Source organism: Ornithorhynchus anatinus, chromosome 5 (assembly GCF_004115215.2).
Source record: "Ornithorhynchus anatinus isolate Pmale09 chromosome 5, mOrnAna1.pri.v4, whole genome shotgun sequence".
Classification (NCBI taxonomy): Eukaryota; Metazoa; Chordata; class Mammalia; order Monotremata; family Ornithorhynchidae; genus Ornithorhynchus; species Ornithorhynchus anatinus.
The window spans coordinates 23,974,202-23,988,253 of NC_041732.1; the positions used below are offsets into that span (position 1 = coordinate 23,974,202).

General features: G+C 43.8%; 1 protein-coding gene across 1 annotated transcript in view; it reads left to right on the forward strand.

Annotated features, from left to right (window-relative positions):
• ST8SIA2 (ST8 alpha-N-acetyl-neuraminide alpha-2,8-sialyltransferase 2) overlaps positions 1 to 14,052 on the forward strand; it is a 78,406-nt gene that overhangs the window by 40,727 nt on the left and 23,627 nt on the right. The window contains exons 3-4 of the mRNA XM_029064632.1: positions 5,317 to 5,445; positions 10,071 to 10,328. Coding sequence (XP_028920465.1) covers positions 5,317 to 5,445; positions 10,071 to 10,328 — 387 coding nt within the window. The remainder of the gene's footprint in view (positions 1 to 5,316; positions 5,446 to 10,070; positions 10,329 to 14,052) is intronic.

Sequence of the window (14,052 nt, forward strand, 5' to 3'; positions counted from 1 at the left end):
TACCATAAGTCCTTTTCCACTACGCTTAACAACTCTGTTGAGGAAACTCAGGATGCAGCATGGCCTGGTAGAATGATCTTGGGGCTGGGAGTCAGAGAATCCAAGGTCTAATTTTGGTTCCTTCACTTGCCTGCAATGTGACCTTGGGCAAGTCACTTCATTTGTTCTCCCTCCTACTGAGACTGTGAGCCCCTGTGGAACTTGATTATTTTTGTATCTATCCCAGCACTTAGTACAGTGCTTGGCACATAGTAAGAGCTTCACAAACACCATTATTATTATCATTATTATTATTTTTGCCTCATCGTAGCTCCTGATGGCAGCTTGAGACCTTGATCGGCTGACAGATGTCTGTTCCGGTGCTTGTGCTATGCTCCTGTGCACATAGTTGAGTTTCTGGAGGACCTCCACAGAAGCTAGTTCATGGATGCTCAGGAGCTAATAATAATAATAATTGTGGTATTTAAGTGCTTACTATGTGCCAGGCATTGTACTAAGCTCCAGGCTAAATACAAGCAAATAGAGTTGGACACAGTCCTTGTCCCCCATGGGACTTATAGTCTCAATCCCCATTTCACAGATGAGGTAACTGAGGCACAGAGAAATGAAGTAAGTTGCCCAAGGTCACACAGCAGACAAGTGGCAGAACTGGGACTAGAGACCATGACCTCTGACTCCCAGTCCTGTTCTCTGCCCTCTAGGTCATGCTGCTTCATTTATATGAAACATGGGTTGGGTAAATAGGGGAGAAGCTAAAATTCCTCATTCACAGAAGCCTTCTCTCCTTGCACCAGATTTAATCGTAATAATTACGGTATTTATTAAAGGCTTTCTATATGTCATGCACTGTACTAAGCACTCGAGTTGGACACAGTCCCAGACGCAAACAGGATGCACTAAGTACGGAGAGAGAACAAGTATTTCTTATTTTACTGAGGCCAGAGGTCTCACAGCAGGCAAGTGGAAAAGTGAGGATTAGAACCCAGGTCCTCTAACTCCCAGGCCAGTGCTATTTCCACAAAGCCATACTGTTTCAACTTGCAAGCCTTGGGGCACTTGTGCTCAATAGAGAATCACACCCTAACCTTGTTCTGGATGCAGATCAGAGAAGAAGTTTTGGAAGCCTGGTTCAAGGATACTTGCAAAGCTATCTGAAATTGCCATGCACAGCACAACCTAAATAATGCCAACCTTCCCTCTCATGAAGATGAGCAGGCGAAAGAGGCTTCTTGGTCTCTTGTGATTCCCAGATTCCCAACTCATTGGAAGCAACTCATTGGAAGCTTCCAATTCATTAGGCCCCAGTTTTATTGATTGATTGGTATTTAGCTGCTTGGATCACAGACTCAGTTAATAGCGGACCCACCAAACCAATCATTTGGTTCTCAAGACTGAAAATATTTCATCTCCTCTTCCTTCCCCCACAATCATCTATCTCTCTGCCCAGTGGTTCAAGGTGCCTGTTTGGACTTTGGAAACTTTGGGGTGACATATTGAGATTAACAAGTAGAAGAGCTTGGGCCAGAAATTCTTGCATAGGGTCATTTCAGAAAGATGGTCTCTCCCCAGAGAATCTCATATGGCTTCCTAGGAGTCTGTTCAAAGCTTCCTCCTAATGGACAGGTCAAACCAAGTGATAGCCTGCTCAGCAAGGCATACCATTTGTCATCTTGTTTTTTCCTTGAAAATCTCCCTCTTGGGACAAGAGTAATGGGTCAAAGTCATATGCCAACAGAATCTGGAAACATCAACGCTTCTTCACTCAGCAGGTGGTGAACATACAGAATTTTTTTTTTTAACCCAAACTTAGTCATGCTTTAACTTTTAACATCAAGTAAACAGTATCCAGGAAGTTCAAGAATGAATTCTTGGACAAATGTCCCACAGTGTATCACTAGAACAAAAGTTTAGGGATCTTAGATCATCATCCCTGACATTTATTGAGCACTTACTATGTGCAAAAAACTGTACTAATTGCTTGGGATAGTACAATATACTGAGGTATCATCCTAATGGTTCATGATGTCAAGAAAGGCAACCATCACATGGTTCAAGCATCCCCGAGACTGAATGCTGGGCTGGGTGGACCATTGATCTGACACAAGAAGGGCAGTGCTCCTAGTCTTATGTTCCTAGCATCAAGCCATAACAGTTCATCCCATTCACAACTGACATGGCCTGGGCTTCTGACATGCCATCAATTCCTTTCTCTTTCACAGTTCTCTAGGCACTCTACTATAACTACAATCTCAAATCAGCATGATGTAGTGGATAGAGCACGGGCTTGGGAGTCAGAAGGTCATGGGTTCTAATCCCAGTCCTCCACTTGTCTGTTGGATGACCTTAGGCAAGTCACTTATCTGTGCCTCAGGTCTCTCAACTGTAAAATGGGGATAATGACTGTGAGCTCTGTGTAAGATAGGCACTGTGCCCAACCCACTTACCTTTTATGTACCCCAGCACTTGGAACAGTGCCTGGCATATGGTAGGTGCTTAACAAATGCCATAATTATTATTTATTATTATTACCCCCCAGGCTATTACAAGCCCCACACATTTTACTCTTCTAACACCAACCTACTCACTGTACTAAGATCTGATCAATCTCTAGCCCACGATCTACCTCCAGCAGCCTTCATATACTACAGAACACACTATTCTCTCCACCTTTAAAGCCTTACTAAAGTCACATCTCCAGGAGGACTTCCCTAAGCCTTCATTTCCCCTACTCTTTCTCTCTCTCCCTCCTGGGTTGCCTATATTCTTGGATCCTTATTCTTATGTTGCTTATAATCTTGGACCCTGTACACACTTGATATTCACCCCAACTTCAACCCCCCAGCAGTTATGAATGTATCTATAATTTATTTTAATGTCTGTCTCCCTCTCCTCATGGGCAGGGAACATGTCCATCAACATATCTACCACCTGCTTAGAGAAGCAGCATGGCTCAGTGGAAAGAGCATGGGCTTAGGAGTCATGGGTCATGGGTTCTAATCCCACCTCCACCACCTTTGGGCAAGTCACTTAACTTCTTGGTGCCTCAGTTCCCTCATCTGCCAAATGGGGATTAAGACTGTGAGCCTCACATGGGATGACCTGATTACCCTGTTTCCACGCCAGCACTTAGAACAGTGTTCAGCACATAGTAAGCGCTTAAATACCAATATTATTATTAACTCCATTTAACTGTATTCTCTTAGTACAGTGGTCTGTAGCCGGTAAGCACTCAATAAATACTATCTATAGATTAAGTACCCATTAGGTAAATCAGCTACCAGAGGCACCTCCCTTATACTCCAGCCTTGTTCCCCTGTGAATAGGAAGCAGACTACATCTTGGTCAGCTTGGCAGGAAATTCTGAGGTTTAAAGATATCGGCCTGTCCACCCACGTCATCTTGAAGCCTCAGGACCAAGGCAGCAATTCTGACTCGAGGGTGCTTCATGACTATAAACTTCTCTCATCCAATGTCATGATCCCTTCTTCTTTCTTGAAGGACTCTGCCAGTGCTACATCTGGGAGGCCCTTCATCTAATAACGTTGGTATTTGTTAAGCGCTTACTATGTGCAGAGCACTGTTCTAAGCGCTGGGGTAGACACAGGGGAATCAGGTTGTCCCACGTGGGGCTCACAGTCTTAATCCCCATTTTACAGATGAAGGAACTGAGGCACAGAGAAGTTAAGTGACTCGCCCACAGTCACACAGCCGACAAGTGGCAGAGCCGGGATTTGAACCCATGACCTCTGACTCCCAAGCCTGTGCTCTTTCCACTGAGCCACGCTGCTTATCTGAAAGGTCTGCCTCGTGGTATCAGCCCAGAATCTAAGCAACAACTTGTATGCTCCACCAATGTCTCTTTGCTTATCCAGCTGGGGCCTGAGGCAACTCAAAAATAGATTCACCAGCAAAGAAGCAGGGACACTGGGGAGGTGAAGAGGCTGAAAGACAACCCGAGAATGGAGAAAGACAATTTCTACCCATTTAAACCTCAAAAGGCCATGAAAATGCCCAGCTGGATCTCAGCCATGTAATATGAATTTTACATATTTTGGACCTCACTTAATCTCATATACATGTCCTTTAAGAACTTCTGGAAGGAATTTGAGTCAATCAATTATATTTATTGAGCCCCTGCACTGTACAGAACACAGTACTTAGATCTTGAGAAAATACAATTGAGTGCATGGTCACAACCTCTGGCTTCTAGGAGCTTTCAATCAGGTGGCTTTAGTGTGTGCAAAAATTATATCCTCCTCCTCCTCTCTGACAGAAGAATAGTTGTCATATAGTGGGACCCACATGCTGTATCTAAGCCCATCCTCAACGAGTGGAAATTATATCCTATATTAAAAATACGGTGTTAAATGTGTTTCCCAGGATTTGCCCTAATAAGTATTATTATGTTATTTGTTAAGAGCTTATGTGCCAAGCACTCTTCCAAGTGCTGGGGTAGATACAAGGTAATCAGGTTGTCCCATTTGAACTCCCAGTCTTCATCCCCATTTTACAGATGAGGTAATTGAGGCACAAAGTTAAGTGGCTTGCCCAAGGTCACATGACAGACAAGTGGCAGAGCTAGGATTAGAACCCATGTCCTCTGACTCCCAAGCCCATGCTCTTTCCACTAAGCCATGCTGTTTCTCATGGATCTTATGGATAACATGGATCACCAGCATATAGAGTCCAAGACCTTGCCTCTGGCTCTGTGTAAACCTGATGCTTCTGAGAAAGATCAAAAAGGGAAAATAACGCATCCAAACTAATGGCTCAGGGCTGTTCCCAGGTCCTACGAACTCTAACCTCAGTAGTAATGCCCAGTTCCCCAAGGTATAAAACTGATTGCCCCAATCTTAGCACTATGTTGCTCTCCATTCCAATAGCATCTGGGGTGCTCAATTTAATGTTTGGGGTTTGGGTTTTTAAGCCATGCCCTGCTGCCTCAAACATGTAATTTTGTTTGTGGGCTGAGAGGAAGGGGGTCATGTTCATGTAGTCTGACCCCAAAATAGACCCAATGTTCAGTGGGGTGCAGTGGACAAACTTGTAAACGGACCACACACTTGAGCGCCAATGGTAATGAAGCTTTCTTCAAAGAGCAGGCTACAGCCTGGGTAGAAGGGGAAGGGAGAGGAGAGAGAGAGAGAAAGTGCACCCTGAAAAGGATAAACAAACTTCCAATCCTTCTTAGGTAATAACCACAATTTTGTTTTTCAGAAGAACTTTGCATTCAGTCCAGAGCAAAAACAAAACTATTAGAAATGTCATTGGCATGCTAACGGATCATGTCTCTCTCTTCTTTTTTTTTTCTGCTAGAGCTGAAGTCGTAATAAATGGCTCTTCATCTCCAGCTGTTGTTGACAGAAGTAATGAAAGCATTAAGCACAACATTAAGCCAGCCTCATCCAAATGGAAGCACAACCAGACACTCTCTTTGAAGATCAGGTATTGGTAATTACCTATAGGACAAGAGACAGATTTGGTCCTCTTCAACGCAAGCTGGCAAATTGCCTCTGTAAATCATCTAAAGAAGTCAAGATAGAAATGAAATGTTTGCCGCCTGCTGAGGTTGGCTCCCACTGTAAGCGATGAGTCAAAAGTAAAAGTCTGAGGATAGCCTAGTGACCCAGCAGAGATATGGCAGATGAAAGAGAGTGGAAGCTTAGGGAGCAGGTTGTGTTGTCGCTGATTCAGAAGTCCTGGGCCAAGAAATCCACTGACTCAATAGGAATACAAACCAGACCACTACTGGGTCAAATCAGTGAATCCACCAACCCAAGTAGTCTGTCTTCCACAGGTTAGCAAGATGTTTGGAACAGTTGTCTCCTAGGACACCAATCAATCAATGGTATTTATTGAGCACTTACTGTATGCAGAGCACTGTATTAAGTGCTTAGTAAATCTAGCCTAATGATGAAGGATGGACCATTCAACACCCCTTAACTTTTCCCTTATGTACATTCAAGCACTTAGTACAGTGTTCTACACACAGTAAGCGCTCAAAAAATATGATTGAATGAAATATGGTTGAATGAATTCCTAACTTACCCTCTAGCCCTCTATTTTGAAACGCTTCCCCCTGAATCTATCCAAGCCCATCTTGTTTTCATTGATGCGACAAGTGAAGTTTAGCAGCCAACCTGGGACTTGAACTCCACATGCTCTGAGTTAGGAGACTTCTGGTGTAGTCTAGTGGAAAGTGCATAGGTTTGAGTACCAGCTCTGCCACTGTCCTACAATGTGACCTTGGTCAATTCGCTTAACCTCTCTGTGTCTCAGTTTCCTTCTCTCATGCTCAATAAATAAATACGATTGATTGAGAGAGGAGAAAATTACTGGGTGCTCGGGAGAGTGCAGTGCAACAGAGTTAGTACACAGTCACATGGAGGCAAGATTGATTATAGACCTTGTGTGAGCAGGGACTGAGTATCATCCCAAAGCCTTACGTCTACCCCAGAGGTTAGCACATAATAGGTACTTAAACATGCCATTGTCAATCAATCATATTTATTGAGTACTTTATGTATGTAGAGGATGGTATTGAGCACTTAGAAGAGGACAATATAATAATATAGAGTTGGTAGACCTGTTCCCTGCCTACAAGGAGCTTACAGTCTAAAGGAGGAGACAGATATTAAAATACATTATGGATGTCAATCAGTCGGTGGTATTTATTGAGATCTTAATATGTGCAGGGCACTGTACTAAGCACTTGGGAAAGCACAATACGACAGAATTCAAGTGCTTTATTAATGGGTACAAATCCAAGTGCAAGGATGACAAAGAAGAAGCGGGGAGAGAAATGAGGACTTAGCTGGGGAAGGCCTCTAGAAGGAGATGTGATTTTAATAAGGAATACTGTGATTATTATAATTATTATACCACCCAGGCTCAAACTAGCACCCTCATGTCCCACAGAATGGCACTCCTAGCAGCAGCAGCCGAAGTTTTGCCTGGCTGAGAATGGAGCCAAAGCTTTCTTACCTTGGATGAAATCCTACACTTAAGCCTAAAACTCCCTCCTCCTTCATAACTTGACAGTCTATCACTCAGCCCACGTTCAAAACTCTCATAAAATCACATCTCCTCCAAGAGGACTTCCAAAGCTAAGCTCTTTATTTCCTCTACTCTCCCTCCCCTATGCATCAACAATGCACTTGACTTTGTACCCCTCAAGCAGTTTGATAGATACTCATCCAGACCCATGGTACTTAGGTAAATGTCCAACTACTCTACTATTTTCCCTATACCTAGTCTATTTTAATGTCTCTTTCCTCCTGTAGACTAAGTTCACTGTGGTCAGGGAACATGTCTACCAAAGCTGTACTCTTCCATATGCTCAGCACAATGCTCTGCACACAGTAAGTGCTCAGTAAATACCATTGATTGATACACTGCCTCTCTACCTGATTCTCAAGTGTGTAGCAAAAGTGCAAATCTGCCTCACTGAAAACTATGGTGATTAAAGATCTGCTATTCAGTTGGAAGTGAGAGATGGATCAATGATATCTATTGAGTGCTTACTTGTGCAGAGCCCTTTACTAAATGCTTGGGAAAGTATGATACAGTGGAGTTGGTATGCACAAACCCTGGCTTCAAGAGGTCTTTTTAATGGTATTTGTTAAGTGCTTGCTATATGCCAGGCAACGAGGTAGACAAAGATAATCAGGTTGGACACAGTCCACCTCCCAAAGGGGGTTAACAGTCTTAATGCCCATTTTACAGATGAGAAAACTGAGGCTTAGAGAAGTGAAGTAACACAGCAGACAAGTGGCGGAGCTGGGATTAGAACCTAGGTCCTCTGATTCCCAGGCCGGTGTTCTTTCCACTAGGCCAAGCTGCTTCAGTAGCTTACAGCCTAGTGGATTCTGTAGAGGACTCCATCATCAACACTGTGTCCAACAGATGGGATGGGAAATGAGCAGAGTCTATCAAATCCCCTGCTTTGACCCACACTTAGAATTTCTGACTTGAACTGACCAACTGATCTCAGGAAACCGACTGTTCTCAGAACAGGAAACTCCTAGGGATAGGGCAGATGGGAGCAGGTTAAGAGGTGAAACCTTTATTAGGGTCTTTTTCAGGTCGGCAAATTGAAAAGCCAAAGCTGAGAAGGAGTTTTTTCTCTCCCAAAGGGGCTACGATCTCCTCCACTTTCTCCTCCTCCTTCACCACTCTGATGAAGGTATTACTTTATTTTGCTTCCCAACCCCCGATTTCCTGTCAGCTGCAGGCACCCATTGATGAGACCTTAAAGAAGAGGCTGAAGATTATTGTCCAATCCACCTGTGAGGGAAATGGCACCTTATGACCTTCCCCTGGCAGCTTCAGCTCCTCTGGATTCCTTCTTCCTCTCTCCCCCACATTAAGAAATGCACTTTGAACTTTCAAGGGTGTTTGGTTTGCGGCTCTGAAATCAGAGAGGGGAGAAGGAAGGGAGGGACAATAGCCTCGTTCCTGTTCATTCCTGGCCCAGAGGGCTTCTGGTGGAAATGGGAAGATTAATTTACCCTTGTCCAAACAGAGGGAAAAATCAAGAGAAGGGGAAAGAGAAAGATTTCTTTCAATGCCAGACCATTAATCACGGTGATTTTTCATGACAAAAGATTCTACGAGTAATTTGGAGTAATGTTTAATAATTGATAGTGATTTCTAGTAATTAGCTAGAAATTAAGTCACTCATGAAGGCATTTATTTCTGGCTTTCTGGAGGTTCTCTTTGCCATTAAATACTTTAGGTTAAGTCATTAAAAGGCTCTCTGCAATTTCCAAAAGAAATTAGATATTGCACGTTACATAATCCTCGGTAAGCCCCAGTAAAATAACAACAGCGATTCTATTTTCCATCAGGAAATGCCAATTATCAAGCTATTTTCTTTGTGTGTTGGTGCAAGTTCCAGTTCACTGAAGTACAGAATGGATCCCTTCCCTACCTTTCTTTCCCCCGCCAGCTCTGCATCGGGGTTCCCAAAGAGTCTCCTGGGAAACTGGCAGAAACAGGACCTATTCCCAGCTTTATCCCTGTCTCTTCGTGCGACCTTGGAGAAATGACCCAACCTCAGGCGTCAGTCTCCCCTTCAGAAGAATGGGACTAAGAATACCAGCCAGTCATCCGGGTCTGGGATTTAATCGGCACCATACCACAAACAAATTTTCCTCATTCTTAGTTAAAGCCATCAGTTCTAGTGGATCCATAGGCTCAGTGTCACTGAGTTAAATTTGCTCCAGCTGTTCTTCAGAGGAGAAGCTGAGACAAGCATTTCCTTCCTTCTTATGGCCTTGATCCTTTCAAAAGGCTCTCTGGCTGTTTTTAGAATTCTCTGTATTCACAGCCATTAATTGATGTCCTGAAAAGATGTGTCTGCTCGGCTAATTGAAACCATGCAAGCAGTTCAGTGACTTCTCCAAGTGAAAGCCATACCCCTAACTGAGTCAATAATCATCTTGTCATTCACTCGTCCTGGGGAGAAGGAAATCGGCTCTGAAAATTCCCATCTACAGAGTAGAGCTCTCTCCAATGCCCTGCTCATTGGAAACGTCTATATGATTCGAACACAGAACTCTCCCTTCCCAGTTTTCTTCATCTGATTTCACTCCAGGCATCCTCTTATTTAAGGTCCCTGAATACCTTAGAGGCGCGTGGGGGGGACAGATCTACATAATCATAATTATATTAATGGTGGTATTCGAATAAGCACTTCCTATGTGCTAAGCACTGTATTAAATGCTGAGGTAGGTACAAGATAATCAGGTCAGACACAGTCCATGTTCCACGTGGGGCTCATGGTCTAAATGGGAAAGAGAACAGGTATTGAATCTCCATTTTACAGATAAGAAAGCTGAGGCACAGAGAAGTAAAGTAGCTTGTCCAAGGTCGCTCAGTAGGCAGGTAGCAGAAATGGGATTCAATCCCAGGTCATCTGACTCCCAGGCCCATGCTCTTCCCACTAATTCACGTTGATTCCCACACTGCAACTGCTGCAGAAAGATTGTGGCACAACAAAGAGTTCTCAGCAAACTGATTCTCCTCTGGAGTGTTTTGCTTTAATTGTCTTTCTTCTTTTTTTCCAGGAAGCAAATTTTAAAATTCTTAGATGCAGAAAAGGACATCTCAGTCCTGAAGGGGACGCTGAAGCCCGGAGACATCATCCATTACATCTTCGACCGAGACAGCACCATGAACGTGTCTCAGAACCTGTATGAGCTCCTCCCCAGGGCCTCCCCTTTGAAAAACAAGCACTTTCCCAGCTGTGCCATCGTCGGCAACTCGGGCATCCTGCTCAACAGTGGATGTGGGCAGGAGATTGATGCCCACAGCTTTGTTATAAGGTAAAATTTACTCCCATGGGGAAGGGTAAAAATTAAATTCTTGCCACTAATGAGCAGCCCACTTTTCTTCTCCCACTCTCTTCTGCGTCACCCTGACTTTCTCCTTTTATACTACTACTAGTAATAATAATATTTGTTAAGCGCTTACTATGTGTCACATACTGTTCTAAGCGCTGGGGTAGATATAAGCTAATCAGGTTGGACACAGTCCCTGTCTCACATGGGTCTCACAGTCTAAGTAGGGGGAAGAATAAGTAAACTGAGGAACAGAGAAGTTAAGTGACTTGCCCAAGGTTACATAGGAAGCAATTGGCAGAGCTGGGATTAGAACCCAGGTCCTCTGACTCTCAGGACCATGTTCTTTCGATTAGACCACGCTGCTTCTCACCAAAGCTTTAATCTCCCCCAACCTTCAGGGGTTGAAGGATGGTTTGGTAATCAATCGATCAAAAGTATTTATTGAGTGTTTTATATGTGTAGAGAAGTGTACTAAGCTCTTATATATAATATATAATAGAATTGGTAGACACAGTCCCTACCTACAAGAAGCTAACATTTTTTTTCTTTGCTTGCAAGTCTCCTTTATTCCACAGCACCCTGATTCTATGTATATTTTAAGATCCATTTTGGTAGCTCAAAGCATCTATTGTTCAATTAATAAGATTTCACCTGGAAGATGTAGAAATCTTAATGCCCTGTTTTATCAACCTGGGGATGGAAACCAGAGTTCCATCTTATGACAGTAGTTTGCTCAGGCTTTCTTAAGGAACTTCCTCCCTGTCCCTAATGTCTGGGAGGCCCTGGGAGGGAAAGGAATACTATAGTCAATCCAGTCACTTCAGACTTGAAGAGTGTCCAATTTGGGATCTTCTTTGTCTGAGTTTGTGGCACTTGTCATGATGCCATGTCAGAATGCAGAATGGACATTTATGGGTTCAGTAGATGGAGCAGCTCGACTGGATTCATTTTCATTTATCAATATTTTGTGTGGCGAACAGGGCCTGTCCCCTGAAGCCTCCATGCTAAAGAAAGACCCCTCCCCTCCACCACCACCACTATTCTTAAGGGTTTTAGTATTTATTGATACCAGCAGAGGGATAAAGTCAAGGTGTTGGTGCTGGGAATCATGCTTGACTCCTTGGATCCACCTAGGGTAGAAATGACCCCATCCAGGCCGGGTGGCCGCGCAAAAAACTGAGGCTGCTCCATCTTGCTACAATGACCTTACTAGTAGGAAGATGTCCAGAATGAAAGGAGCAAGCCTGACCCTTCTGACCTCTGTGGGTTGGGGAAGAAGTAGGGTCAGAGGAGTTACCTCTCCCAGGATCTCCCTCCCTTAAAGCCTCCCAAAGTTGCAGTCCCAGGATCCTGCTTTCAGCCAGATGGAAAATGCCAAAAGAGAATCCTCCCTCACAGTTCCAGGAAAAACCAAGAGACCCTAGGAAGTAGCAGGAATCACAGGATCCCATTCTCATCCTCCATTCAGCAGGGATGAGCAAGAAAAGAGATCTTAGTACAAGAGACTGAACCACCATGTTGACTATAGCCCTGGGTCAAGGGACAAGCAGGAGAATAAGCCAAAGACTAAATACTGTCTACACTAAATTAAGCATTTAGTAGAGTGCCTTGAACATAGTAAGCACTCAATAAATACAATTAAATGTTAGAGAGGCTCTCGGCCACGTTGCCAACTGGAGCACTGGCATCATCTGTGCAGCAGGGAAGTCAGAAAACATAAACACACAAACACCCCCCCCCCACACACACACACAGACACTTCTAACCTGTCTATTAACAATCCCACCTTCAATCACACACTTGAGGGAAAAATAGCTCAAGACACCCCGAAACAGTGTGGCCTGGGAGTCAAAAGGACCTGGATTCAAATCCTGGCTCTGTCAGTTGCTTGCTGTGTGGACTGGGGCAAGTCACTTCACTTCTCTGAGCCTCAATTTCCTCAACTATAAAATGGGGATTCAATACCTGTTCTCCCTCCTACTTAAGACTGTGAGCCCCATGTGGCACAGGGACTGTGTCTGACCTGAAAAGTGTTAGACATGTAATATGTGCTCAACAAGTTCCATAAAACAAAAACAAACAAAAACAAGCAACTGAAAGGACACAGTCACTCTTTGATCTTTAAAGCCTTTGAAAATCTGGTAGCCAAGGAGATGTTAGGCACTGAAGGTGATTTATGGGAGTGCTGGCTTCTCTGGCCTTCCAGGAACACAGGCCAATCTGTCAGCTGCTTTCAAGGCCAGTCCCCTGGGGGACCCAGGAATGTCAATAACTCCCCTCCAGCCCCTGGGTAAACAGAGCTTGTGTCTGGGAACTAGCAGAGCAAAGCAACATGGCCAATTGGTTAGAGCATGGGCCTAGGTGTCAGAAGGCCTTGGGATAATAAAAATAATAATAATGGTATTTGTTAAATGCTTACTATGTGCCAAGCACTGCTCTAAGCGCTGGGGTAGATATAAGGTAATCAGGTTGGCACAGTCCCGTTCCACATGGGGCTCACAGTCTTAATCCCCATTTTAACTGAGGCACAGAGAAGTTAAGTGACTTGCCCAAGGTCACATAGCTGACAAGTGGAGGAGCAGGGATTAGAACCCGAGTCCTCTGACTCCTAAGCCCGTGCTTTTGCCATCCACCCTCAGCAATAACGTAAACACATTCAATTATTCATTTGGTCACTTCACCCCAATATACTGATGTCTCTAACCACTACATCCTGTTCTTGCTTCTGCTATACCTACATGATTGACATCTGCCTGTCTCTCCCAGTTAGGTTGTAGGACCCTCTATGCCCACAGCAGGGATCATGGCTTTGGCACAGGGTTGTGCTTACCAGAACATTAGGCACTAAAATACCACTGACTAATTTGACTAACAATTAAACTCAATACAGACCAATGCAGACAGAAGGTCCTATGTGGTTATTGCTTATGAATCTAATCTCTAAGAAAAGAAATGTAACCTAGATAACACTGTAGCATTACTTAGAGCCAAACCAATTTTCTCTTGACCAAAGAGATAATTTTCTTGACACCAAATCCCCGATTTGCTCTTCATCTAATAGTGTAGTTCAATAGAAGATTTGAATGAGCCCAAGTTCAATAGTCGTTATATTCAAAACAATACCCAAGTCATTCATCTAATGAAAATTGGACTCTTATAAAGAGACCTAATCCTACCTATGAAGCCCACTGTGTTCAGCTCTTGGATTTTATGCAGGTTTTATGGACCCTCAGACCTGGACTAAACTCCAGGTTTTTGCTGCTATAAGCATATTCTCACTTTAAAGGACCAAAATGCAGTCTTTGATTATGGGCCTCTATTTGATTCCCAGAATCAGCCTTCCAAAATGTCTCCGCCAATTCCACCACCTTTCACTGGTAGTGTGATGACCTGATGAAATAGCATATGACTGTTTTGTAGGTATACATCCCTAGCAGATGAGAGCAAATCAACCACTAAGCAACCTTTCTACTTCTATTGGAACCATCTTCCTTCATTTTGAGGACACCCAAGGAGAGCTAAGTTGGCTCCAGAAATCCTCTTCTTCCCAAGTTCCAGTCAATCGTATTTATTTAGCACTTACTATGTGCAGAGCCCTCTACTAAGCGATTGGAATGTTCAATTCGGCAACAGAGAGAGACAATCCCTGCCTAACAACGGGCTCAGCAGTCTAAGGGGAGACAGATAACAAAACAAAAACGAGTAG